This window comes from Balaenoptera acutorostrata, chromosome 13 (genome assembly GCF_949987535.1).
Source record: "Balaenoptera acutorostrata chromosome 13, mBalAcu1.1, whole genome shotgun sequence".
Lineage (NCBI taxonomy): Eukaryota > Metazoa > Chordata > Mammalia > Artiodactyla > Balaenopteridae > Balaenoptera > Balaenoptera acutorostrata.
The window spans coordinates 65213152-65239836 of record NC_080076.1 but is presented as its reverse complement, the minus strand read 5'-3'; the positions used below and the strand labels follow the sequence as shown (position 1 = coordinate 65239836).

Below are 26685 nucleotides of genomic sequence, written 5' to 3'. Positions count from 1 at the left end.
CTAAGTATACTGTTGATTCCTTCTAGCGTATTTTTCATTTCAGTTATCGTATTCTTCATTTGTTTGGTTGTTCTTTATATTTTCTAATTCTTTTTTAAAGCTTCTAACTTATCTCTCTGTGCATCCATTCTTCTCCTGAGTTATTTGATCATCTTTGTGATAACTGCCCTGAACTCTTTGTCAAGTAGATAACCTGTCTCCACTTTTAGTTCTTCTTCTGGGGTTTTATCTTGTTCCTTCATTTGGAATGTGTTCCTCTCTTGCCTCATTTTGCCGAAGTTGCTGTTTTTGTTGTAACGTAACTGATAAGTTAGTTACATTTCCTGACCTTGGAGAAGTGGCCTTTTGTAGGAGACATCCTTTGTGTCCCAGCAGTGCACTTCCCTTTCATCACCCTAACCTTCTAGGGCTTCCCCCTATGAGGGCTGCATGGGTCCTCCTGTTGTAGTGGGCTGACTATGTGGGCAGTCTGGTAGGCTTGGTTGGCCCCTGGTCTAGTTGGTTGCCAGGCCCTGCCTTGTGTGGAGGCTGCTGGCTGCTGGTTGGCAGGACCAGGTCACAAGGTGGCTGACTGCAGAACCCAGGGGGCCCCGGGGCTAGGGCTGGCTCACTGATGAGCGGAGTCAGGGTCCAGGAGACTCTGGGGCTGCTGCTCACCCACTAGTGGGTGAAGGTAGGTCCTGGGGTTAGTGCCAGCCTATTGGCAGACAGAGCCAGGTCCTGGAGTCTGATTGCAGGGCCCAGGGGTCTCAGAGCTAGTGTCAGATAGCTGGTGGATGGGGCTGGTTCCTGACACAGTTGGGTATGGGGTTTGGGGTGTCGCAAAGCTTGTGTTGTCCTGCTAGTGGGCAGGCCCCAAGAAAATTCCAATATCTGATAAATTTTCCTTGGAGTTTCTTATCTAGCCTGTGGAGCTCAGGAGCTTCAGTAGGAATAAGTGCCTATGTTGTGACTGGTGGGGAACTGGCAATTAGGCAAAGTAGGACCAACATTCACAGAGATTTTGTTTTCACTGTTAGGGCTTCTGTGGCTGTGCCCTGTGAGCTGGAGGAGGTGGGAGCAAACCAGAGGCTCCATTCCTCTCACTCCTGCTTTAATCTGAGCAACTTTGCTTCTATTTATTTCCTTTGTTGGACTTCCAAATAAGAATTTGTTTGACAAAAGAGTTACTTTGAATTCACATAATAGAGAACCAAGTTTTGCTATTGAAATTTGTTGCTTCAACTCCAACTTTTTAGTCATTGTTTTTTTATTTCTTATGTAAGAACAGGGTATAAATTAGTTAATTTTTGCCGCTATTGTATTTCTAGTGCTGCTTGAATGTTTTAGGCTTCCGGGTGTGGGGAACAGAAACATGCTCATATAACCTTGAGCAGCATGGGTATGGTAAGGATATAGAGGGAGGAAAGGAGTCTCATAAACTAACTCATTTGGCCTCATGGAACTGGAATTTCAGGATATAGTGGCCCTAGAATCCCAACGGCACTCTAATATTTGTGCTTTCTTACTGGCACTTGTTTCCAGTCCATCTACCCTCCCCTTCATTCCTTTAACTCAGCTCCCCTCTCCCTCTCCCCATCCCTATCCCTCTCCCTCTTCCTCTCCCCATCCCTATCCCTCTCCCTCTCCCTCTCCCTCTCCCTCATGGTTCCCACTGCTTCCTTAATGCCCTTCCTCTTTTTAAAAAAAAATTATTTATTATTTATTTATTTTTGTCTGTGTTGGGTCTTCGTTGCTGCATGTGGGCTCTCTCTAGTTGCGGCAAGTGGGGACTACTCTTTGTTGTGGTGCGTGGGCTTCTCATTGTGGTGGCTTCTCTTGTTGCAGAGCATGGGCTCTAGGCGCGCGGGCTTCAGTAGTTATGGCACGCAGGCTCAGTAGTTGTGGCTCGCAGGCTCTAGAGCGCAGGCTCAGTAGTTGTGGTGCACGGGCTTAGTTGCTCCGCGGCACGTGGGATCTTCCTGGACCAGGGCTCGAACCCGTGTCCCCTGCATTGGCAGGCGGGTTCTTAACCACTGCACCACCAGGGAACCCCCTATGCCTTTACTCTTGACCACTGTGTCTTCACTTTACTTTGCTCTGCCTCAGGACTACGTGAGAGGCTCCTGACTTACAGACATGTGTGTTACTGCTTCCTCATGCCTGGTCCTGAGCCCTATCTCTGAAAGGTTAGGTATTAGGGAATTGATTAGTTACAGTTTCATATAAATTTTAAATTTTGGGCCAGACCCATCCTAAGCAACTGTTTATCCTATAGAATCTCCTTTTGGCTCAAGCGCTGATCCTCAGGCTTTACCACTGCAAATAAGGGCAATAGGCTATCTTGCTTACTTATAATAATAACTTGTAACATTTCCTGAGCACTTGCTGCATGCTAGGTATTTTCTAAACCTTTTACATGTATTCATTCATTTTATCCTTACAACAACCCTATGAAGTAAGTTCTATTATTAACTCCATTTTACAAATTGGAAACCAAGGCATAGGGAGGCTAATAAACTTGTCCAAAGGTTACATAGTTTATAAATAAGGTTTTCAGAATCTGAACCCAGGCAGTCTGACCTCTCAGATTCCAAGCTTTCCATTTTAAGTTAGACGCTATAGCCTGCTCACTAAAATTAAGTAGGTCATTAAAAGAACCAAGCTTTACTTAGAAATTATTCTAAGCAATTCGGAACAGTGCCCTCATCTCTAGACATGAAAGTTTCATGCTGCTGGAGCAGGAAAATAACGTGTCACCGTTCTGTAGGAAATAAGCTAAGTCTCATGATTTAAATATTTATTACTGGAATTACTGTATTTCACTGGAAGAAATTCAAGATTAAGTTCTCCAGATTCTGCATGTGTATCAGAAATATTTTAGGGTCCTGTTAGTTCACAACTTCTTCAGGCCCACCTGTCCAGATATAGCTGACTTGATCTGGGTAGGGCTTATGAGGAATGGCACCTCCATTATTGGCCAGTAACCAGAAACTTTTATCTTTAATGGAAAATATGAGCAGACTAGTAAAATCAAGAAATGGAAGCTGCCAATGAGCTGAGGCCGTTATACATAGGTGCTAGCTGTGAGACAAGAAAATTTCTACTTTGTCATTTTATGTTCCTGAAGCCTGTTCACTCCAGAATATTGAATATACTACTCAGTCTCTGCCTGCCCTCTACTTTTATTTGCACTTATCTGAAGTAGGTTTGTTCCTTGAAATCGTATGAGTCTTAATGTGTATGTCACCAGTATTGTGATTGGATACCTTTGGGAGTCTAGCCATCACCCACCCATTGCCAGTTAAATTTAAATTGATTTAATTTTAGTTTTTAATGTAAAACTTGACTCATTTTTTGGGCCCTATGTTTCCTTAGGGAGCTTTGACCATGTGTCTTATATGTCTTGGTTTGCTGAAAATTGGCACTGTCTCTTCTTTCTAGAAGTGGCCATGTTAGCTTAGTGACCCAGTAGGGGCCTGGGATTAAACTAGGTTTGAATCCCAGTTCCTCCACTCAGCAGTTGAGTGACATTGGGCAAGCTATTTCCTCTCTCTGGTTCAGTGTCCTCAAATGTAAAGTGATGACAATAGTCCCTCCTTCATAGGGTTGTTACGAGAATAAAACGAGTTAATACATGTAAAATGTTTGTGAAGCACCAACCACATAGTAAGGGCTCAAAATCAAAAACATCTTACCATTATGATGATGATGATGGTGATGATGGATGATATTTTTGCTGCCATGCTGCATCTGACACTGAAGCCATTTGATGGGCTTAGAGAAATGGTTCTTAAGTTCATATTGTCGGGTGTGACTTGACTGCAGGACATTCTGATTAGGTCTAAGAGAGTCCAGGAATCTATTTTCAAACCACCTCCACTCCCCCCACAACATCCCTAGCTCCCCATGATTCGGATCAAAAGATAACATACTGTGATTCCATTTATATGAGGTGTCCAGAATAGACAAGTGTAGAGACAGAAAGTACACTAGTGGTTGCCTGGGACTGGGAGGGTGAGGGAATGGGCAGTGACTGCAATAGATGTGGAGTTTCTTTTGGGGGTGATGAAAATGTTCTAAATTTAGATTGTGGCGATGTTTGCACAACTGTGAATATACTAAAGATCAGTGAATTTTACACCTTGAATAAGTGACTTGTATAATATGTGAATTATATCAATAAAGATGTTTTTAAAAATGGGAGGGGAATAGTTGAAACCGGGGGAAAGGATGCAAACTGGAAGCTTGGAAAGAGGCTTTTTAAAAAATCCTTTTTCTTTTTATTCACTAACACAAACACATAATAATCCAGTTATCTGAAAGTTAGACTTCTGGGAACTTCACCTCCTGGGAAACTGCCCTGTAAAGGAAATAAGTTTAAAAGAGAAAAAGAAAGCCTTTTGAGTTCAGAGAACACCTGTACTAACGCCAGGGACAGGAATCTTTCAAAGGTAACGAATGGTGCTGGAGAAAAGCCTCAAAATAAATTCAACTAAAATAGAGACCAAAAAATTCATAGTAAAAGTTTCTAAATGAATTTTTATATTTGACAGATTTTAGGTTATAATTCCAACTGAGCTAATTCTTAGAATAAATAACCAGTTGATGTTTTTTCCCCTTGGTGTAGGCATGGCATGGATTTATAGATAAAATAGATAGAGGTGGTAGGAGAGCACAATAAGATATCTTTTACTTACTGTCTGACTCACAACAAAAAAATAAGTCAGTTTTGTAAAAATAATTACGGAGTTAATCATTTCTCTGAATGGCCTTTCTTAGTCATTTAGTGTTTAAATCATTCTTTATTTGAAGCACATGTCATTACCCTGTAGCTTTTCTCTTTGGTTATTAACTGGTCTGAGTCTTCTGTCACTTTTCACTGGCTTTGCTTTGATGCAGCCATCTCCATTATCACCTTTAAAGGCTTCCTGGGAGCCTGTTTGTTTTGCAAGATTTGCAGTTTCATTTCACAGCTCATTTGCCTTGTGTTGTTGGATCATCTGTGAGAGCCTGATAGAAGCTAAGTTAATTATTAATTAGGAAGGGATGAGTCTGGGATTAATTTTATAAGGAGACAGTTTGTTAGTAGTTGTTTTTAAATGACAGCTTTGTATCCCAGGTAACAAACATTCATGTAAAATGGTGTATCTGTATTTGTTGGAGTGCTAATTTACTGAGGTGCTAACTCAAAACTTGTGATTCTTATTAAGTACACAGTTTATAAAAAATAAGATCATCTATTCTCAATGTATTAGAATTGGAGAGGTAGCTGGCGCAAGGTGCCGGTGAAGATTAGGGGTTAGGGGGCACTGCCTGATGTTGAGGGAAGCGAACTGATTTGCTATATAATAATGCATACAATAATTCTATTTTACCAGTGGGGAAACTTTGTGTCTAGAGAGACTAAGTAATTTGCTCAAAATAATACCACTATTAACTCAGTTGGGCCCATCTTATTTCAAAGTCCATGTTTTTTTAAAATTATACTATCCTGTCTTTTTAACAAAGTTTTAGCTATCTGGAAAAGTCTGTTCTCACCAGTTAATAACATATGTAATTTACAATTTTATATAATTTAGTCTAAAGGCATTATAGAATAAATGATATTGATGTCAACTATTCATCAGACCCTAATATTTTAATAACTAACACTTATATGATGCTTGTTAGTTTACAAAAGCACTTTTTCATCATAAATTTCATATAATTCCTGTAAAAACCTATGAAGTAATCCGTGTTTTACTAGTGGGTTTAGGCTTCAAATCTAAAAGACAGTTGCACAGAATTATGACCCCAAAACATTAGGGCCCAGCTCTTTAGCTTCCAGATCTGATTTTTCTGTTACACTACACTGCTTCTTTGTAGAATGACAGAAGCTCTACAAATATCCCTTTTGTAGCAATAAAATAGGCCCAAAATCTTACCGTCCATGATGTCTGTTGGACTGGTTTACTATATCATATTTAAATGATGTGTGTGTGTGTTTTTTTTTTAATGTACAGCATGGTGACTATAGTTACCAATACCGCATTGTATTTTTTTTTTTTAAACTTGGGGTTTGTTTATTTACTTCTTTCTTTCTTTCTTTCTTTCTTTCTTTCTTTCCTTCCTTCCTTCCTTCCTTCCTTCCTTCCTTCCTTTCTTTCTTTCTTTCTTGCTGTGTTGGGTCTTCGTTTCTGTGCGAGGGCTTTCTCTAGTTGCGGCAAGCGGGGGCCACTCTTCATCGTGGTGCGCGGGCCTCTCACTGTCCCAGCCTCTCTTGTTGCGGAGCACAGGCTCCAGACGCGTGGGCTCAGTAATTATGGCTCACGGGCCTAGTTGCTCCGCGGCATGTGGGATCTTCCCAGACCAGGGCTCGAACCCGTGTCCCCTGCATTGGCAGGCAGATTCGCAACTACTGCGCCACCAGGAAAGCCCTAAATGATGTGTTTTAATGAAATTCTAAAATTGTGGTATGGTAGAACTGTATACCTTAACATTAATTTCTGTGGATTTGGTAACAATGTCTGTCCTTTTACTTCCTAATAGTTAATGATATATGTTTAAGTAGATTGGTTTATAATGGAAATCTATGTATAATCTAATTTTTTTTAATCTAGTCTCTATAGAAGCTGAAATCCATCAATCTCCGTTCTTCAAAATGCAATGGAATGTACCAAAGACTGTATTCCGACTGGCACATAGGACATGCATGGAACCAGATAAAGCTGGTCATTTGGGACACTGTCAAAACATGAAGGGACCATTACTTTTGTATACCTCGGAATCCAGAGTGGTTTGGGTACAGGGCCCTCAGAAACGATGGCTGCACTTACGTGCTGCCCAGTGTTTTGCAAAGGAAAGGAAGCCATTCATTGCTCACCCACCCCAACCAGGGGTCCTTCATAAACAGTGGGAGCAGGATATCTTATCCAAGAGGGTTCTGTCATCCAGTGCTGCATCCCCAGGAACTCCCTCTGAAAAAAAGGAAGAACCTGATCCTTTACAAGACAGATCAATTAGTCTTTATCAACGATTTAAGAAAACATTTAGACAATATGGAAAAGTTTTGATTCCAGTGCATCTAATAACTTCTGGTGTTTGGTTTGGAACGTTTTATTATGCAGCCATAAAGTAAGTTTTTGCTTGATTGAGCGCCTTTCCCTGTTTTATCAGAATGTTAATTGTACTAATGAAAGCCTTTAAGTAGTTTTTTAAGTGCTTTAATGTCTTCAATTGATAGAGGATGACTATTTTTCATAGCAATTTCCCACATTTTAATAACAATAGCTAACATTTGCTTACTGTGTGCAGCAGGTATTATGCTAAAATTTTTATAACTGTATCATCTCATTTAGTTCTCACAGCAACCTATGAAGCAGGTAGTGCAATTATTCCCAGTTTATTAATGAGAAAACAGATTAAGCAAGAATAAGTCAAAATAACTTAGTTTTTCCCAAAATAACTCAGAGTCTGATTTCAAACCTTAATCACTATGCTTGTGTCCCATCAACATATAGGATAGCACAGGAATAAAATTATAGATTCCAGAGATTTGGCAGCACCATGAGTTAGTTCAGTACTTATATGTTTCTTACAGTGTTTATCAATGTGAAAAGATAACTTATTTTGCCATGTGTGTGGTTTTGGTTGGAAATTAGTAAGATTTTGCAAAGCCTGGCTTGTATCTGTTGTAGACACAAAAATGAACAAATTACAGACTTATGCTTTAATGTTACATCTGATGAATGTCAAGGTAAGGTCTTTTGTTCTGATCAGAAGTTGATTTGTTGTGCACTTAAAATCTTGTTAAGAGGGTATATCTCATGTTAGGTATTTTTTACTACAATAAAATAAATGTTTTTTAAAAAGTTAATTTAGTGGTCCTAGCCTCCAGGTATTATAAAACATAGAATTTCTAAATGTACCTTTCTTGTTAAATACTGTTCCTTTCTTTTAAAGTGAGTTGTATCATTCACACTGTTTTAAGAGCAGGAGTACACGTAGAAACATATTCCCAGTGATTTCCAGTTTGTTTCAGCCACCAGCAGAACTGAGTGTGCCGGCGTGTGCCTGTCCCGAGTGCTGTGTGGCTTTTCTTGCTGTGGCCTGGGTGTGACCTACGAACAGTATGCTCACCATCCTGCAGGCAATGAGATGCACAGTGAAGACCACTTTGATGTTTTTGTAAACTCCCCTAATGGGTTTAGAATTATTTTATACTTTCCAAAAGTCCACTGATTTTCAGTTTTTGGTTATATTTAATGGTTTGATAGTAAGGTTTTAAATATTTTAATGTAAAGCTCACTCATTGGAAAAAGCTTATCATTTATTAAATTAAAAGATGATGGAATGGAGACTATTCTTATTCTTGGGAAACACGGGATTAGAAATGTTTCTTTACGAACGTTCTGTTGAATAAAAGGATTTTTTTTTTAACCTTGTGTAATTGATGCTGTTCTGTTTCTTTTCATCTTTCTGTTTAGTTCTTGTTATTCAGTTATTTCCTTCTTTATTGTGTATCATTTTCTTTAAGAATTGTCCCTTTCTTTGCAGAGATTCTTATATGTGCATTTTATGGAATTATCTTTTTGTTTATTAATGACATTTTCTGGACATGTATAAAAAATATTTATAGAAATCTTCAGAACTGCCCTTAGGTTTTTAACAGAGCCTAAAATCATGTACCATTTTGCATAAAAATTTCATAGGCAATCAGTTCTTCTATTTAATGAATAGTTTTCTACATATTGAATTTTCTTTTTTGAGCTGTTCAGGATTTTTCTGATTCGGTGTTGTGGATGATGATGAGTTTCTTCCATGTTTCTTTTGCCTTTGCTAGGTTGCCTTTAATAAGCATTCAGCCTCTGGCCTCAGGGAGAAATCTAAGTTTTTAATAATTGAATATGAGATTCTTATTTGGACTATTAAAAAGAGTACTTTTGTTCCTTTTACTTTTCCTTGCCTTCAGTAAGAGTTCTATAACCAAAAAAACAGACCTTCAAATAACCTAGTAACATTAATTAGACTTAGGACGTTTTCGGTGGTGTCTGCACTGATGAAGTTGTGGTGATGTTCTGCTGTCCCCTGTGGAGTGCACCTTTCTTGGTTTTGTCCTTCCCCTTCTTTTTTCTGTGAATGCCTGTGTGTAAATGTGGTGGGACTGTCCACTTTAAAGTCGTATACCTTATCCATCACTGCCTGCCTTTGGCTCTTTGTCAGCATGGAAATTTGGTTCCCAGACCCAGCTCTACTGCTCCACCATGACCACTGGTCCAGTTCTGTTACAGCATCACATAACTAAGTTATATTAAGTAGGATGTGTTGCTTGCCAGAACAGTCCCTAATGTTTTGTTAAATCCTTAATGCTTGAGAAATTGAAAGTTGATTTGTTCTAAGGGAAGTGATACTTAGAAAATATTAGTGTATGTTTGAATGGCAGTGTATCTTTCACTGTGAGATGATTTTATTGTGATGTTGGAGTTGATTGTGTTAAATACAGGTTTTCAATTCAACTGACTAGAGGCTGGGTTTATTTTATTTGGTTTTAGCTGGAAAAAGTTCTCTGTTATTTGCTTGTTGCCTACTTACTATTAAAAGAAAAGGGAAAACATAGTTTGTAACTTGAGGGACAACTAGCATTACTGCCTCTCAGCACCACAGAGCAAAATGCCATTCTGTATTTAGTTAACGCAGTGATGAAGATCTCAGGCTTTTGAAACATTTTATTTCAGGGAGATCTAAATTGTGCGTCCTCATAGATTTTATTTTTTTATTTATTTTTAAATTAATTTATATTTTTGGCGGCATTGGGTCTTTATCGCTGCGCACGGGCTTTCTCTAGTTGCGGCGAGCGGGGGCTACTCTTCATTGCGGTGAGTGGGCTTCTCATTGTGGTGGCTTCTCTTGTTGCGGAGCATGGGCTCTAGGTGCACGGGCTTCAGTAGTTGTGGCGCGTAAGCTCAGTAGTTGTGGCTTGCGGGCTCTAGAGCACAGGCTCAGTAGTTGTGGCGCACGGGCTTAGTTTTAGTTGGTCCACAGCATGTGGGATCTTCCCAGAGCAGGGCTCGAACCCGTGTCCCCTGCATTGGCAGGCAGATTCTTAACCACTGTGCCACCAGGGAAGTCCATACATTTTATTTTAAACTAAGCTTTGTTGTTGCTTCTCTCTGGAAAAGTTTGCAGAGATCTTTCATCTTCTAACAAGAAGTTCTCTTTTTGGTCAAATGAAGCTCTTTGATGATGGTTTTGTCTCTACGTTTAGATGCCTTGTGTTTGGGCCTCCAGTTTCTAAAGTTACAGATCCATTCTGAGGCACAGTCCTGACTGGTTTTCACTGCACTTCATCCAGACTGTGGATGTACTTTTGCATCATTTGGAACATCCATAAAGCTGGTGGTTTGTGAAGCACAGAGTGGATATTACTGTTTGGATCAGACCCTCATTAATGCTTCATATTTAGTAATTCCAAAGGAAATGAAAGTTATTTTTTAAAAGTTAAGTCATCAAATCAATAATTTAGAAAAAAGTGGGACCAGGTGGTTGCTTCTTTATTTTACACAGGATACTTGTGCAAGATATCTTGGTCATTATTGTTTGTTTTTATGATAGTTTTTTTTTAGATTTATTATTTATTTATTTATTTATTTTGGCCGTGTTGGGTCTTAGTTGCAGCACGTGGGATCTTTGTTGAGGCATGCGGGATCTTTCGTTGGCGTGAGTGCTCTTCGTTGTGGTGTGCGGGCTCCTCTCTAGTTGTGCTTGGGCTTCTCTCTAGTTGTGGCCTGCAGGTTTTCTCTTTAGGTGTGGCGCGCAGGTTCCAGGGCGCGTGGACTCTGTAGTTTGTGGCACATGGGTTCCAGAGCGTGTGGGCTCTGTAGTTTGCAGCACGTGCGCTACACGTTGAGGCGCACGAGCTCAGTAGTTGTGGCACGTGGGCTTAGTTGCCCCGCAGCATGTGGGATCCTAGTTCCCTGACCAGGGATCGAACCTGCATCCCCTGCATTGTAAGGCAGATTCTTTACCACTGGACCACCAGGGAAGTCCCAGTTGTTTTTTGTGTTTTTAAATCACTCGGTTTTGTTTTATATTTAGCCAAATGTTTGTCTTTTTTCCCCCCTGTATGATTGCCGTTAAATATGTAGATTTTACATACTGGGCTTAGTCTGAACTAAGAAATGATTAATGAAATAATTTGGTAATTGTACGGGTACCAGAAGAGATGATTAGCATGTCATGGTAGGATGTTATTGTACCTGGTGACTTGATTAGATCCACAGAATTGCTAAATCTTTGTAGTACTAAGTCTTGCTTCAGTGGGGTTCTGTCATTTAAGAGATTTGAAAAGGAAATGAGGGTGGAGATAAAAGAAACTGGATTGGACTTGTAGTTGATTTTTAAATCTAACTCTTTAAAGTTTCCTTCAGTTATCTGGTTTCCTCTTGTGTAGATGGCCAGTAATTCCTGGTGATGATCATCCATATCTATTGAGATTAGTCTCTGATCTCCTAGTATTATAGTGAAATCAGAGAGGGACGACTTTTCCCCAGTTAAACAAATTATTTTTTAATATTAAAAATAAACTAGGAGATTACTACTACTGTAATAATAATGGATCCAGCCTGTTCCCTTTCTTAATTACAAAGAGAAAGAGTACTTGTACAGAGGAGCAACCTGTGGACCTGACCTTAACCACAAGTTAAACTCACACCACAAGTCAAACACCAGGTCAAACTCACAGGACAGACTGAGTGTGTGGCTCCTGTTGTGATGCTCTGAGATGGACACAGAATCAACTCTGCAGCTTTCCTATCTGAAAACATTTACCCCAAATTTAATCATGAGGAAACAATCAGACAAATCCAAATGAAAGACTGTTCTACCACAAAGCTGGCCTGGGAGCTTCAAAAATCTCAGCATCAAAAAAGACATCCTGCCTTCCTCCTCAACAGAAAGTGCTGGGCAGCGCTTCTGGAGAAGAACTGGAAGACATGACAAGACAGTGACAAGGGACTCACAGGACAATTCAGGGAATTTTAACATTAAATAACGTACTGTTGTATTAACTATATAGTATCCTACGTGTTAAGTTTTCTGGCTGTGATGATTATATTATGTTTATGAAGGAGAAGCACAGAACAAGAACCTTGTTGTGATTTGAGGTGAAGGCTCACAACGTCTGCAAAACTACAAGCAGTGAGGGAGAGAGTGGGAGAGCACGAGTGTTCCGGCGTGGCAAACTTGACATTCAGGGAAACTAAAAAGAAATCAGGGCTTACCAGTTGGATTAGAGACTTTTTCTGCCTTCTTTCCCTCCCTCCAAAAATTTGTTGCAATTCATGGTAATTGCTTCTTTACCTGCCTTTTAAGTCTGATAATAGAATAGAAGCATCTTTTTAGAATAATTGAAGTTTTCATGAAACCCATAGAATCATTTATTTTTTGCATAATAACACAGTAAGTGGTGTTATAATATCACTTGCTTTTATGATAATAGTATAGTTTGACATGTAATTTTAGAGGTAAAAAATCTGAGGTCTTAAACTTTGAGTTGGATCATTCTAAGGAACTAAAGATTCTAAGATCAGGTGAATGATCAGAATCATTTCTGATCATTTCTCTTAGGTTACTTAATGCATTAATTTTCCTCTGATAAATGATTCCATTTTTCTCAGTGTGCTAATTAGGGATGTCCACGAACAGAAGCTGTGAACAGTGAGACACAGCAGGACGCTGGTGTTCATGCACATGTTGTTCCTTTAGAGTGAAATTAAAGTGCTTGGTGGTGCAGAATTGACTTTTAAACAGAATTTGGTTTTGATGTTTTCAGATAATCTTTTGAAAATATTTATCCCTAAAAGTTTATCTATATGTATATATAAATTACTTTCTGTTTCTTTCTTAGAGGAGTGAATGTCGTTCCTTTTCTAGAACTTATTGGGTTACCTGACAGCGTAGTAAACATTCTGAAAAATTCCCAGAGTGGAAATGCACTAACAGCATATGCCCTGTTTAAGGTAGGTACTGCTGTGGGTAGATGGCTCCTCACACTGAACCTCTGTAACACTCTGTGCTTGCTCCCAGGGTTACCTTTGTAACTTAAAATACTGTGTTTCATCTCTTACATGTCTAATGATTAAAAGTAAACTAAAATTTTTAAGGGTAAATGGTGGTTTAGGAAGAATTGCCTTAAGAATAGGTAGGTTTTTCATAACCTGCTGTGATGAGACAAAGTGAGACTTCTGAATTTCTAATGGACAGGTTGTCTCTGTGACATTTCTCCTATTGATAGTACATTAATTTTCCTTATTCAGAGATCCACATGCCACCTGACATGTTAGTGAAATTTAGCATTTATTTTACTGTTTATAATAGTTTATCTTTCTAAAAAATAAAATCGTAAAGTTTAATCAAATTGTTTTATGTGATAAACCTTAGACTTAGTTGTTGATGTAATGTATGTTTCATTTTGGAGTTCATTGTCTTTACAGTTGTTGTCTGGATTCAGACAATGACATCTTTGTAAATAGATAGTTTTTACACTTATGGGTCTTTATTTTGGAAGAGAAGACTCATTATTGTAAATTGTGGAATTTAGCTATATTAATCTAATTTTTCTCAACTGACAAAAAATTAGGTTCTATGTAGCTTTATCCTAAGAAAACAGGTAGAAGACATTGGGAAACTAGATGTTATTTTACTTCTGTTATGAAAATACTTAGACTTATGGGTTTATAGTAGTACTCAAAAATAATGTTGTTTTATTCTGTCATCCTCATTAAAATCCTCTGAAATATTGGGAGATTTCTTATATGAAAATTTTGACTAGAGGGCTAAAGCTTAATTGCTGAGGTTTTCAACATTAAAACTTACTAAATTAATAAATTATCAAGTTTTTAGTTACAGTGTGTATAATTTAACCTTAATCCAACTGTCATGATGGTTGAAACCATTTCCCTAATTATAACTGTTCCTTATCCCATGCTCTCATTTCACAGTCTGTGTGTTAGGTCTTTTTTTAATGTCTGTTGTCTCTGATCATGAGCTCCTAGGAATTTAGAGTTACGTCTTCTTTCTTTGTGTTTCCACTGTGCCTGTGCTGTGCTCTGGAGGCACATCAGTGCTCAGTGCCTGTTTGCCTGCTTGGAATTGAAACACAAGGCTGGCACGCAGGTGGGCTGGTGTCAGCAGTGGCTCTGCTCACGTTCCTGTGCAAGGAGGGAGGTGTGGAGGGTCCACCTGGGTGTTTGGTTTCTGTAACCTGGTTTCTCAGGTAGAGCAGCAGACACTGAGGTTTCTTGCCTCAGAATGAGATGCAGCCTCTGCTCTTACAATTCTCCCTTTGTACCAGTTCATCTACTAGTTAGTTTGGGACCTTAAACCTCTGGTCAGTTGACATGTGTACATGTCTCCTATATGTGTGCCATTTTACCACTTTTTGGCCTCATGAAAGTTCCTGGTTGGGATGCCAAGCCCAGCATGGACTGTAATGAGAAAGTAGCATAAAGCCTGGAAAAGCCAAAGAAAAGAGATTTGGAAGTGAAACTAAACTAAACTTAGTGAAGAACAAACATTTGGCCTGTGCTTGCCAAGTTTGGTTCCGGTTTAGATGAACAGTGTATGCAGGTCGGCAGGGTTTCTGGGGAGTGGAAACGCATGTGCCTTTGTTATAGGGAGGGTCCTGAGCCCTCCCTCTGGTTCTCAGTGAGTCTGCCCCCCAGGTTCACTAGCACATGGGTACAGAACTTTGGTGCTGCCCCTGTGAGTGTTCTCTAATCCTGGGTCAGTGTCTAGGTGACAAATACGGAATGTTAGGAGGGAAAACCATATAGGATGTAACAGCCTTATGAAGCAATAAAGTAATTGATAGTTTGGTTATTAACAAGAATTTTAACTTCACACTGTTTTTGCTTAAGACAACAGTTATAATCAGTACTGATCTGCCCATTTCATTTTCCCGCAGATTGCAACGCCCGCGCGGTACACTGTGACCCTGGGGGGGACCTCCTTCACTGTTAAGTATCTGCGCAGCCGTGGCTACATGTCGACGCCACCTCCTGTGAAGGAGTATCTGCAGGACAGGATGGAGGAGACAAAGGAGCTCCTCACAGAGAAGATGGAGGAGACAAAGGACAGACTCACTGAAAAACTGCAAGAAACCAAAGGAAAGGTTTCTTTTAAGAAAAAAGTGGAATAGGGTGCCTTATATACCAGGTTATAGACAGTTCCTGCACTTTAACCCTTGGGGACTGTGGACAAAGGTACATGCTCTTGATTATTTTTTTGGTTAGCAGCCTAAATATAGCAGTTCTCTGAGGGTTAAAGAACTAAGATAACTTTTTAAAGTTAAACATCACTAGAAAAATCAGTGTTTTTTGAAAAGAAAAAATGAACCCAGTATAAGGATTTCATGTCAGTAGCAGCGTTAAGCAGTGGTCCATGTCTTCAGTCATCCTTGCTTTGTGTTTAGATAGCTGCTGACTCCTTGAATAGCTGGTGCAGCCCTACACAGATTTAACACTAGGTCTTCATCTTTGTTATTCTTTGAGGTTTTAACGATATTCACTTCTCAATGTGGAGACAAACTGTTATCATCAGAACTGCCTGTGAATAAGAGGATATTTAGTTTTTCCCTAAAGATAACGGTTACATACCAGTTAAAATGTAGACTTCATATAAAGAAAGCTGAATGAAAATTGGGTCATATATATGTAAATAAGATGTATTGGTTATATGTAAATGAAAAATTGACCCTTTAAAAATGATTTTTACCTGAAGCTTGCCATAATCAAATTTTTTAAGCAAATCTGTGCGGTCATGGCATTTTCTCACCCGGAATGTAAAACTGTTATTCCTGCATCATGTCCTCTCCAACTGATCTCTCAGAGGAAAAGGGAAAATCATTACACCTTAAGTTTATGGTGGAGATCAGACACCCTTAGCAGTACCTGGAGCTTGTGGTTCTCAGCAGTGCAGGTTTGGGAGGATGGGACCTGCCTGTCCCTGCCACCTGGTCTCTACCAGCCAGAGTCGATCTTGATTCCATTATGGAGTAAAATTTTAAGATTGTAGCTGCTGTTTTCCTCTTGCATTGAAACATCCTTACTTGAGCATTTTACTTGAATTTTTTAAATAGCAAAGCTGTCATTAAAACCTGCTTGGAATGAAATTCAGTCGTTGTCAGATGTGAAAGTTGCCACAATTTGTGTGGGTGTGTTTGAGGATGTGTTTGTGTGTTTCCTTTTGCTCTAACTGCCTTTACTTCAGTTCTAACCTTTGAATTGAAAGAGGGAACGGCCTCTTTCTAGATTGTCTTTGTTGTGAGTGATCTGATAAGGCCACAGGCATCACTGCTGTGAGGCAGGGTTTTCGTATTAAATACTGAGTTTGGCCAAATTTAGAGAATACTTTAAAGGGAAAAAAATGTTTGCATTTTGATACGTCTCATCATTATATTGTCTGTGCTGTGGTTGGACTCTTCTTTGTGGGGGTGGGTGGAGTGGTGAGGGGGCAGGGCTCACTCTGCCACATGCAGGCCCGATCAGGCAGGATGGTTTGTCTCTTGATACAGATCGAACGTGTGATTTCAAATTGACAGCACATTTTCAAATCCAAAAACAGTGAACATGTTTTAGCTTGTTTATTAAATAATTCACATTTTTGCATATATTAAATGCTAAGATGGATATTAACAAATTTCTTGTTTGTTTATTTTTAACCACTGAGACTGCTTGGTTTAAAATCATGTGTTATATGAAACTTTCTTTTTACTTTTCACGTTGGATAGGGCATGTTTTCCAATGAGGGTAAATTGTGGGTCTTAGAAACACTAATAACCCTGAGTTTCCACCTTTGGTTCAGCCCGTTTGAGATTTGTTGCCATCCAGTTTCATAACTGTGTTGTGTTTGTCCAGTTACAGAAAGTGAGATACTAGGGAGTGCTTTGAAATTCTCTAGTAAAACATTCTCTGAAGGTGTAAGAAGTTCTTTTGTCATTATTTAGTATCAGGAATATCTGATCTTGTCAAATGCTGCTGCTCTCATCTTGCTAACCTAGTCCTTAAGGGAAGCTACAAAGAGCCGAAAGGGGGACCCCTGGAATATGCGTGTGGAGTATTTGTAGCAGGCCAACAGTACATAGTGGGCATTGAGTTAAATTATCCGGGTGTGTGTGTGGTAAATATCATAACCATTTCATTTACAATAAGCCTTATACTTGCTGTGTCTGGTGTGCACATCTGTATTTAAGTAGGATTGTTGACAGGGTAAAGAGGGAGCCATGGCTGAGATTTAATTTAACACCTATAAAATAGATGAAAAGTGTTTGCTCAGCAAATTAACAGTTGAAATGAAAAATAGATTAGGTAAAAAAAGACTTAGTTTATTCAAGAAAAATAGCAAAACCAACCTTTTAAAGTACCACAAAAATGTCTCTCACTGAACCAGCATTTTGCATACAGTAGGGTGCTATTTGCAGATTCCAACAAAGGAGAAAGAGTTCATGTATTAAGGTCACCTTCCTGCCACTAGTGAAAATAATAAAACTATGCCTTCAAATATAATCTTCAGCTTATTTGTTATAGAATCTGCCTTCCATTTATTTACAGATGGAAGATGTTACTGTAGTCCTTTATGCTCTAGGAAGCAGTGGAGCTATTGGCTGTCTTATTTCAGTGACCTCAGAAGGTAATTCCAGGAATTTTATAAACATCTTAACAGTTTGGGCAGAAGAGGTGTTTGAAGAAAAGAAGCAAGTTGTATGTTAGACATATCTAGCTCTTTCTTGTGTTCTTTCCACTTGGTTCATCTTCAGGATTTCTTATCCAAATTCAGATGTTCTGAACAAAGCCACTGTAGAAGATTGTAGAGTATGGTGATGGTAATGAAATGGACAGAAAATGTTTTAGCAAATGAGTCAGAAAGAGTACAATGCATCTTTCCTGATACCTTTGAGATGATACCGTTTTTATAAAATGCATTGGTGAGATATACATTTCTGAATTATTAAAGGATTCTGTCTGAAAAATACTTGCTTTCATGGTAATATAGACGTATTTCTTCTGTTGGCTACAGCTTACTTTTTAAAATGGGGACCTTCATTTATTTCAGATTTTCAAAATTGAATCTCCATAGGGAAAGATATGGAGTTAGTTTAGAAGAAAGTAAAATACATTTAGATTAAGTGTTACCAACATTGGTTTGAAGTAGTTTTTGGTATTAGATGCTTACTCAGTTGGCTTTTCCCAAGCCATGGTCTACGGTGCGTCCAGTCACATTGGCCTAGAGGCCGGAGTTGCACAGGAGTGTTCATAAAAAGTGTGGGCCTCTCTACTGCCTTGGAATTTAACCACCTGAACCAGAAATCTGCAGAACCAGAGGTGGGTGCTTTTAATTATTCATTCTGCAAATAGGAGCTTTGTTTGGTCTCTCTTGGTCCATCTGTATATTATGGAGTACCCAAAAGATTCTGCCTCCTTGACCCAAAGGAACAACAGAGGCAAGAATTCTCCTTCCCTTAGAGACTTGGCCAGAATTCGTCTTCAGCCGTGAATTTTGGCCTGGCTTTCTGATTTTTGAAAGATATTTGTCCTGCATTTTGAGCTTGTAACTTACATTTGAGAAATGCTAAGTTTGTGCCAATTGGGTATAGTTTTCCAAACTCTTTGAGATTTTTTTCCTTTGTGACTTCCATGTCAAGCTGGTTCATTTTAACTCATTAAAACAAGTTTTTGGTTGTCTTGCTTCTTCAGGGTTAGGCTTTGAAAATCAAGCTGTATTCTTCCCCGTAAATCGCTGGCAGCCACCAACAGTAATGATGACAGATCATAATTATCTTGTGGTAGTTATCTGGCTATTTTGATAAGAATGATTCTCTCAGCAGAGAGAATGCGGCTTGACTTCAGAAGCCTTCTGGGCAGAGTATGACGTTATTCCGCTGACTTGGACAGTGCTCGTGGGAAGTGCACAGGCAGCCCCAAAGTCCTCCTCAGCACTTGTGGTTTCTCTCTACAGGTAAGAGGGCTCATAGAGCCTGAGACGAACAGAAAGCACTTTCACGTTGTGTTTTCTCTGGGACAGCATGGTCCATAAGAGCAGAAGTTGTAAGACAGGTCAGAGATGTTCCACGTGTAGCCACAATATATTCTCATTCTTCCCGACTGTGAGGAATGCATAGAACCTTTCTTCCTTCTTTCCTTACCTCTCCCTCCCTCCCTATGTCCAGCTTTTTCTGCTTTGAATTTTGACCATTTTAAATGGTAGAAAACTCTCTTTGAATTGAAAAAGAAAAAGGCGAGTTTGCATGCAAGCATGCCTGGTTGTCCTGCGGTAGCCGGTATGTGGTTCTCCGTCCCTCTGGTGGGCAGGCGCCATGGCCCACTCCTCAGTAAGAGTGGGACAGATAGCTTGCAGGTGTTTCCTGACTTTCTAATCAGGTACCTGTTGAAAGTAAGCCTTTTACTCCATTTGGGTAATTTCATAAGGTTACTTTTAAGTGTACCATATATGAAATATATCTAATATAATCTACATGAAATCTACCTAGTATAATCTAAATAGGGTAAAACAGTGAGATGTTTCAGCTCCTTAACACTAATTGAGGGTTTGTTTGTTTTTAAAAAAAAAGAACATACAGCATTTCCTCTGTATACACAAGTATTAAGCTGTTATTTTATATTCACCTTTAAGTACGAGATTTGAGATTCTGTAATGATTTGAAGCACATTTTGACTAATTTGTATTTTATTGAATTTGAGTCAGTATTTTCTTTGGACACAATCTTGCGACTTAAGTATGGCTGTTGCTTTACTTTTCTAAGAATAGTGGCTGTTTGGGTTCTCTCTTTGCAAGGGTCCCAAAGGCACAGTTTGTCCAGTCCTCAAACACTGACTGCCCTGCCATTCACCTTGGTCTGGAGGTAGTTACAGGGCTTGGTTGCCATCGTGCTCTATCACCATGTACTTGTTATTCTCCTCCTGAAGAAGATGGAAGATACGGTAGGTTGCAATTGCATTCCTCACTTCTTTTGGTTTGGAAATAAGGGACAAGTCTTACTTTCCAAAAAAAGTTGAAAATATTATTATCAGTCAAACATTTGTCCACAAAACCTAATGTAACTTCTGTTGAGAAATCTAGATCATTTTGTAACTGCATTATTCTGGAAGCATTTTAGATTAATAGAAGTTTTCTCAGTCATAAACCCAATTTTCCCTCTAGTGGGTCACTTCAGAATGTTGAGGCCAGTAGTTGTAGTTGAAGAAAGGTGCAGGAGAGCCGGGTCAGACATTCAAATCCAGGAACTAAGTAAGGTAAAGTAAGTCCCTGCTTTGGAACTTTTAAAATTCTTTGTATTTTTGGAGCTGAAGCCAATTTATGAATATTCCTAGTCCTCTGTCCTCTTCTGGTGACTTGCATCATCTTTTCCCTTTTAACTTCATAATTTTCTTTTTTTAAATAAATTTTATTTATTTGTTTGTTTGTTTTGGCTGCGTTGGGTCTTCGTTGCTGCACACGGGCTTTATCTAGTTGCTGTGAGCAGGGGCTACTCTGTTGTGGTCTCGGGCTTCTCATTGCAGTGGCTTCTCTTGCTGCGGAGCACGGGCTCTAGGTGTGCGGGCTTCACTAGTTGTGGCACGTGGGCTCAGTAGCTGTGGCTCACGGGCTCTAGAGCGTAGGCTCAATAGTTGTGGCGCACGGGCTTAGTTGCTCCATGGCATCATAATTTTCTTTAATTCTTTCTTTAGAGTGATATTTCATTATCCAAAGAGGATTCAGCCTCAGAAAATACCCCATCCTCCCTTGGTAAGAAAGTGAGTTTGCTTTTCCTACTGCGCTTGTGTGGAGGGTCATGGTGGTGGTCACAGCACCTGAGCCTGCATTTGTGACACTTGGAACAGCTCAGATTGGAATTTTCCTTTTCCTTGGGGTCAATCGGTGGAACATCTGAAGCATCAGGAGCTGGCTTTTGTGGTAACTTTTCACACTGGGAAGTTCAGTGTATCCCTGACTAAGAACTGTTAGGCTGGCCTCTCTGGGAGTGGAGAACGTGTGTGTGTGAGGTTTACGGGAGGTTGACAGGTAAAACCATGTGCTCGTGGATGGTTCCAGAAGAAAGGGAGTGTGCCAGCATTGGTGAAGAGCATGCATACGTGGTACAGGATCCCGGCACCGGGAGCCTGGGGTCCATGCGGTTTCCTTGAGGCCATGACAGCGCTCAGATCAGTGTTAGCTCCCCCACCCCTCACAGAAAGGAAGCCAGAGAAGGAAAAAATGGGGGCAAGGTGGGAAATTATTTTTTTTAAACTATTCTCCCTTCAGATTTTCACATTTTATTGCTAAGGTTGTAAGAACACTCTCCAACACACACACAACGTGGTTTGTTAACCAAAAAAGCTGTCCACATCTAGAGTAAGGAGAAAAGAAACAGATGTATTTTACTTAAAACCGTGGCGAGGAGGTTTGGGTCCTGGTGGCTCAGTCTCTGCCTTGACACAGGTGCTCCAACCCCCTCGGCACTAACTTGGCCCGTTTCCGTCACTGGCATTTTAAGCTGCAGTGTTAGCGTAGAGAGCATGCCAAGGCAGAGTGCTATTTACAAGTCTGTAGGAATTGGGCGAACCTGGAAAGTGAAAGCTGAGCAGCACAGCTCCCTCTGTGGGGGCCGCATGTGGCAAGCACACCCTCTCCTCCAGTCTTCGCGCGGGTGACCCTATTGTATGAGTGACATTTGTAGACATTAACCTGAGACAGAGCTAATACTTGAGGCCGCCAGGTCTATAGGCTCCAAAGCCTGTGCAGCCCTTGAACTGTAAGCAGGAAATCTCAAGCAGGACCTCAGGGTCCCCCACCGAAGCCGGGGTGGCGGACACAGCCTGGCTCAGGTGGGGCCAAGGGCGGGCCAAGGGGATGGGTCCCTGGCCTGCCACGTGGAGAGGCCAAAGTCAGCACTTTGATTTGAAAGCATGCTTACTCTGTCTGCTAGTGTAGACTGCTAGAATATTTTGTGCTTCCAGATTCTGGTGGTAGTACCACAGTAAACTCTATAAATGCAAATGGCTTTGTAAACAGGTTAAGTCATATAGGAGCAGTATACTATACGCAAGTGTGTGTAAATGTATGTATACTGCTTCCTGGTAAAGCCTTTTGAAAGTCTGTATTGCAGTTAACACCATGCTGTGTTCAAATGACTAAGACTGTAGCTTTTGATTTTTTTAAAGTAGGGTGAATGAGGTTTGCATTATTAGGGCAAAAGCCCAAAGTCTGGACAGACACATGCCATCAAAACAATGAAATTTACAAATGCACAGCTTTTACCTTTTGGCTGCTATTTTAAAACATGCATTTTAATTAGAATCCATTCAAAGCAAAACGTCAAAACAGTGTAAAGAGAGAAATCTATCTATGATGTTTTAAGTAACAGGCTCGTTATAAACTGTTTTGTGCAAGTGTCATCATGGAGAGTCAGAAATAAGTGTTTGTTCCAAGGCCACTGTGAGTGGGTCTCTGAAGGATTCTGGAGGTTTCTTTCGAGCACACTGCTTTTCTATATGTCCCCGAGGGTGCAGGGAGAGGGCTGCCTGAGTTGCTAGTCCATCTGCTTAGCTGTTGGCAGCTCTGCTGTTTCACGAACGACCCAGTGAACAGAAGTCGGTCCAAGAAAGCCAGAGACTGGCGGGGTCTGGGATCCGGTGCAGGCCCTGAAGTGCAGTGGGGGCTCCCCATGTACCAGGTGGGTCAGCAGGGAGCCTATCGCCAGGGAGGGAGGTGTTGGGCTCTGTTATGTCCTGTGCTGAGTGCAGCCTGAGCAGAAAACGGTGGGTCCAGACCTGGGCATCTCCCTCCCTGGCTGGCGGTGCCTTGGCTTTCGAGGGCCCACAGGGGCTCCTTGGCCTCTGGCGCTTCAGCTCCAGCCCGATGGACAGACAGCTCCTGGGTCACCAGCAGCCTCCAGGCCTATTGTCTGTTTTTGGCCTGGGGCTTCTTCTGAAGTCTTCAGAGCCTTCTCAGTGCACAGCCAGGGCTGCGGGAAGGGGTCCCACAGGCCCCCGACCGTGGAGATCAGTGTCCCGCCTCCTGTCCTCCAAGAGTGCAGCCTCTGGTTTCCCAGCGCCACACTGAGCCCCGCTGCCCAGATGGACACCAGTGGGCCCACCCTGACCATCTCCTGCCTCCTCCAGAGCAGCTCCAAGTAACCTCCCTGCACCCAGACTCTAGACCCAGCCAACCAGGCGACCTCATATAGAAATGGGTTTACTGAACCCAGTCCAGTAGGAATCAAGCCTGGAATCTCCTCTCCTTCTGTGACGAAAGTTTATACCCGTCTTACCTTCACTGAGGGATATAAGTTTGGGGAATATTCTTTAAAATTTCTCCAATATCTGCTGAATAAGAGATTATAGAATTTATTCAAGAGCATAATGTGGTTTATCAGTGACTATTTGCTGTTTTAAGAGAAAGAAATCCTTTTCTTACAGCTATTTTCCTCCTTATAGCTTTCTAATCCCCTTTCCAAAATAGTCTTAAAAAATTAATTCAGAATCTAAAATGGGTTTTATGGGAGCTCCTTGGCGGTCCAGTGGTTAGGACTTGGCGCTTTCACTGTCGTGGCCCAGGTTCAATCCCTGGTCAGGGAATTAAGATCCCACAAGCTGCGTGGTATGGCCAAAAAAAAAAAAAAAGTTTTATAACTAGAGTTTGGGGCCCATACAGTTATTTAAATGGTATTTTAAGATTTCAGTTTCCAAAGTTCATTTGTTTCCACAGTTCATTACTAACATATAGAAATGCAAAAATATTTTAATTGTATTTCCTGCAACCAAGCTAAACTCACTTATTCTAGTAGTTTGGTAGGTTGTATGAAGTTTTATACATTCACAATTATGTAATCTGTGAATCCATATACTTACTTAGAGCTTAGAGATATCATTCTAATCTCTCAGTTGAAGGAAACTTAGATTCCTTTTGCTCCATCATCATGAACTGAAAACCTCTGATGCCAATGACCTTATTAGCCTCTGAGGGTGTCTGCTGAACAATTCTCTTTAGAAGTCTCGCTCACGTTTTGGGCCGAGTTGACTCAGTTTGTGACAGCTTCCAGAAGCCTGAAGGTGACACCTCATCTCAGGTGACTATCCCTGAGTGTTCTGTGTAGAACCCAAAACTGTATGATGTGATCTGCCAGGGTTATTTATAGCAAATACAATGATTTCTGAAAAGTCAGAGTGAATAAGAACTGAATGGGACGGTTACCTGGGGAACCATAATAACCGTTTCTGAGACGGGTTTTTAAATACAAGTAGGTTCCCCCCCACCCCCCAACATATGTGCTTTGTCGGTGAAATATTTTTTTAAAAAAACAGGAGACACGTTTATCAGTGATCATTTTTAATGATTTTGAGCTGTGGTTCAAACACAGCATTAAGAACAAGCAGAAGAGGCTGATTTCATAACACACAGCACTTAGAGCAACATCTTCCTTTAAAAGTCCGGATTGCGGTTACAGACCTTGGGTCTAAGAACTACATCCCCTCGCTCAGTTAAAGAGGCAGACACATGACAGCTGGAAATCTTTCTCTGTGTATAACTGGGAATTATGTTGAACAGTAAGCACAAATGTCTGTTTGAAAAAGAGACTTTAACAACTTCAGATTATAGATCACGTGAACAACTATTGAAAAGTTCAGATACAGTTGTACTTTTTCATTATAAAGCAGCCTAGTGAAAAGTGAATTAAATGCTGTGAACAGTATTGTACATATTTAAAAATAGCGTTTACATCAGAAAGTGTGATTTTTGAAAGCCGTGAAATGAAGAATAGCAATATACCAGCAAGCACATTAAGATGAACTAGTATAATTAACAGTAAAGTTTAAGCCTCTAGTAGTCCTGTAGAAAAGCCATGACATGGTAACAAATTTAGTGCCTCTGAGTCTAGAACATCCTCAGATGACACTCCTGCTCAGCAGTCCTCCCAAGAGGTGAAGCCTGGGGAAGTTTTTCTGACAGGGAGGAGCCTCCACCCTTGACCTGAACCACCAGGGCCGCTGCCATTGGCAGTGAGCAGACAGCGGGGGCAATGGGCGCAGAAAACACAGATCCCCATCTTCTTGTGGGCCTTGGAAAGCACAGTCAAAGAAGGGCTGACCTCTGGTCCAATAGCATCAAGAGCTGCAGAGGTGTTTTCAGTTTAAGGATAATCAGTAATTATTTTGTGGAGGACAAGCTCCATCGTGATTTTCCAAATCAAAGCATACACCACGGAACAAATAAAAAACAAGGAATTATTAGAATTTACATCCTCTGATGACAGAATAAACTGGAAATATGGATCAGGTGGACAGAATTTCACGAAACTGTGGACGGCACTGGGAAGGATGCCCACACCACGATTTCATCCATGGTTTTAATGAATGTTGTCATAGGCTCTTTTTTCTTTTTTCAATATTAGAATATTTGAAGATAAATGCAGAGGTCACCGTCAGACACTAAAGAGAGCTGTAAGTAGATGCTGAGTCAGGGGGTGTGACGTGGTCCCTGGTCAGTGGCAAAGCCTAGTTTGTTTCTGGGGTCGTGATCACCAGGAGACACCAAAAGGAAGGGACGGGACATAAGAATTCACTCGGCTGGCTGATTGCCAATCTGCTAATTATAACCCATAAAAGAAATCTTTCTGAGACTGGGGTCTTCTCAAGTGGACTGGTTTGTCCTAAGTTATTTTTCCTGCAAATGCTACTGTTCATTCATTGGTTCCACAGCTTCCGTTTGTCAAAAAGGCACAGAGAGACAGATGGTCACAAATGTGTCTGGACTGCACAGTCCTCTGCTGCAGGCTAATGTGCTCACTCTGACCTAAGTTTTGCAATTTCAGTGAAAAGAGCACTCTTCACTGGGTTTGCCCTCTTCATTCTACAACATGAGATAGAATATTTTTTCATAAAGCAAGTTGAAGAATCCACATTTTTTTCTGATTATAACTAATACTGGTCCAACTGAACATTATTGAAGGGATTAAAATAAGCATCTGGTGGCTTCAAAAGGCTGTGGGATTTTTAAAAATTATTTCTTAAGAAGTTTTCACAGCAAAGATTCAACTCTGATTGCTGTACATATGTTGTTCATAGGCAGTGCTTGCTTGTTCAGACTTGTTTCCCTTGTGTTATAATACTGATATTTATTAATAAACTATATAGACTTTTATCTGTATGCATCCATTCGCAAATTTCCTTATAAAAGAGGACAAAGCACATAGGCATTCACAAATTCTATGCCATTTCTGTTAAAATTGGTATCTATACCTTATATTGCAGTATTAACAAAGTTTTGTTCTACCCATTGGGTAGGATATGTGCGTTATATAGTCAAGTTATATACAGCACCTTACAAATGAACGCCTGACAGACACTGAAAGCACCATTGTGAGTGAGGCACAACAAAGGGGGCTGGGTTCCTGCATCTGCTGAAGTTAGTACACGAGACACCTTGGCCGCTTAAAAACTACTGCCACGCTGAGCTCTGTGAAAGGACGTGGATCTTCATCATCTGCATCTCTGTACAGCTCTCACCCCAGCACCTCACACACACTGAGGACAGCGCTGCTCACAAGGCATCCCTCCCCGCGCGCCAGCCTGAAGGCAGGAGCAGCAAGTGGCCGTCTGACCCTGGCCGTGAACATAAACTTGAACTGTGCAAGATGCAGCACTTGGGGAGTAAAATAAGCTAAGCTGAAAT

General features: G+C 40.5%; 1 protein-coding gene across 7 annotated transcripts in view; it reads left to right on the top strand.

The window, feature by feature from the left end:
• FAM210A (family with sequence similarity 210 member A) overlaps positions 1-24329 on the top strand; it is a 36590-nt gene extending 12261 nt beyond the window's left edge. For 3 of the 7 annotated variants that reach the window (XM_057526648.1, XM_057526647.1, XM_007198522.3), the window contains exons 2-4: positions 6582-7095; positions 12866-12977; positions 14924-24329. In XM_057526648.1, coding sequence (XP_057382631.1) covers positions 6623-7095; positions 12866-12977; positions 14924-15157 — 819 coding nt within the window. In that variant the 5' untranslated portion in view covers positions 6582-6622 and the 3' untranslated portion in view covers positions 15158-24329. The remainder of the gene's footprint in view (positions 1-6581; positions 7096-12865; positions 12978-14923) is intronic. The other 4 variants (XR_009005048.1, XR_009005049.1, XR_009005046.1 and 1 more) reach the window with 4 other exon arrangements.
• The last annotated feature ends 2356 nt before the right edge of the window (positions 24330-26685 follow it).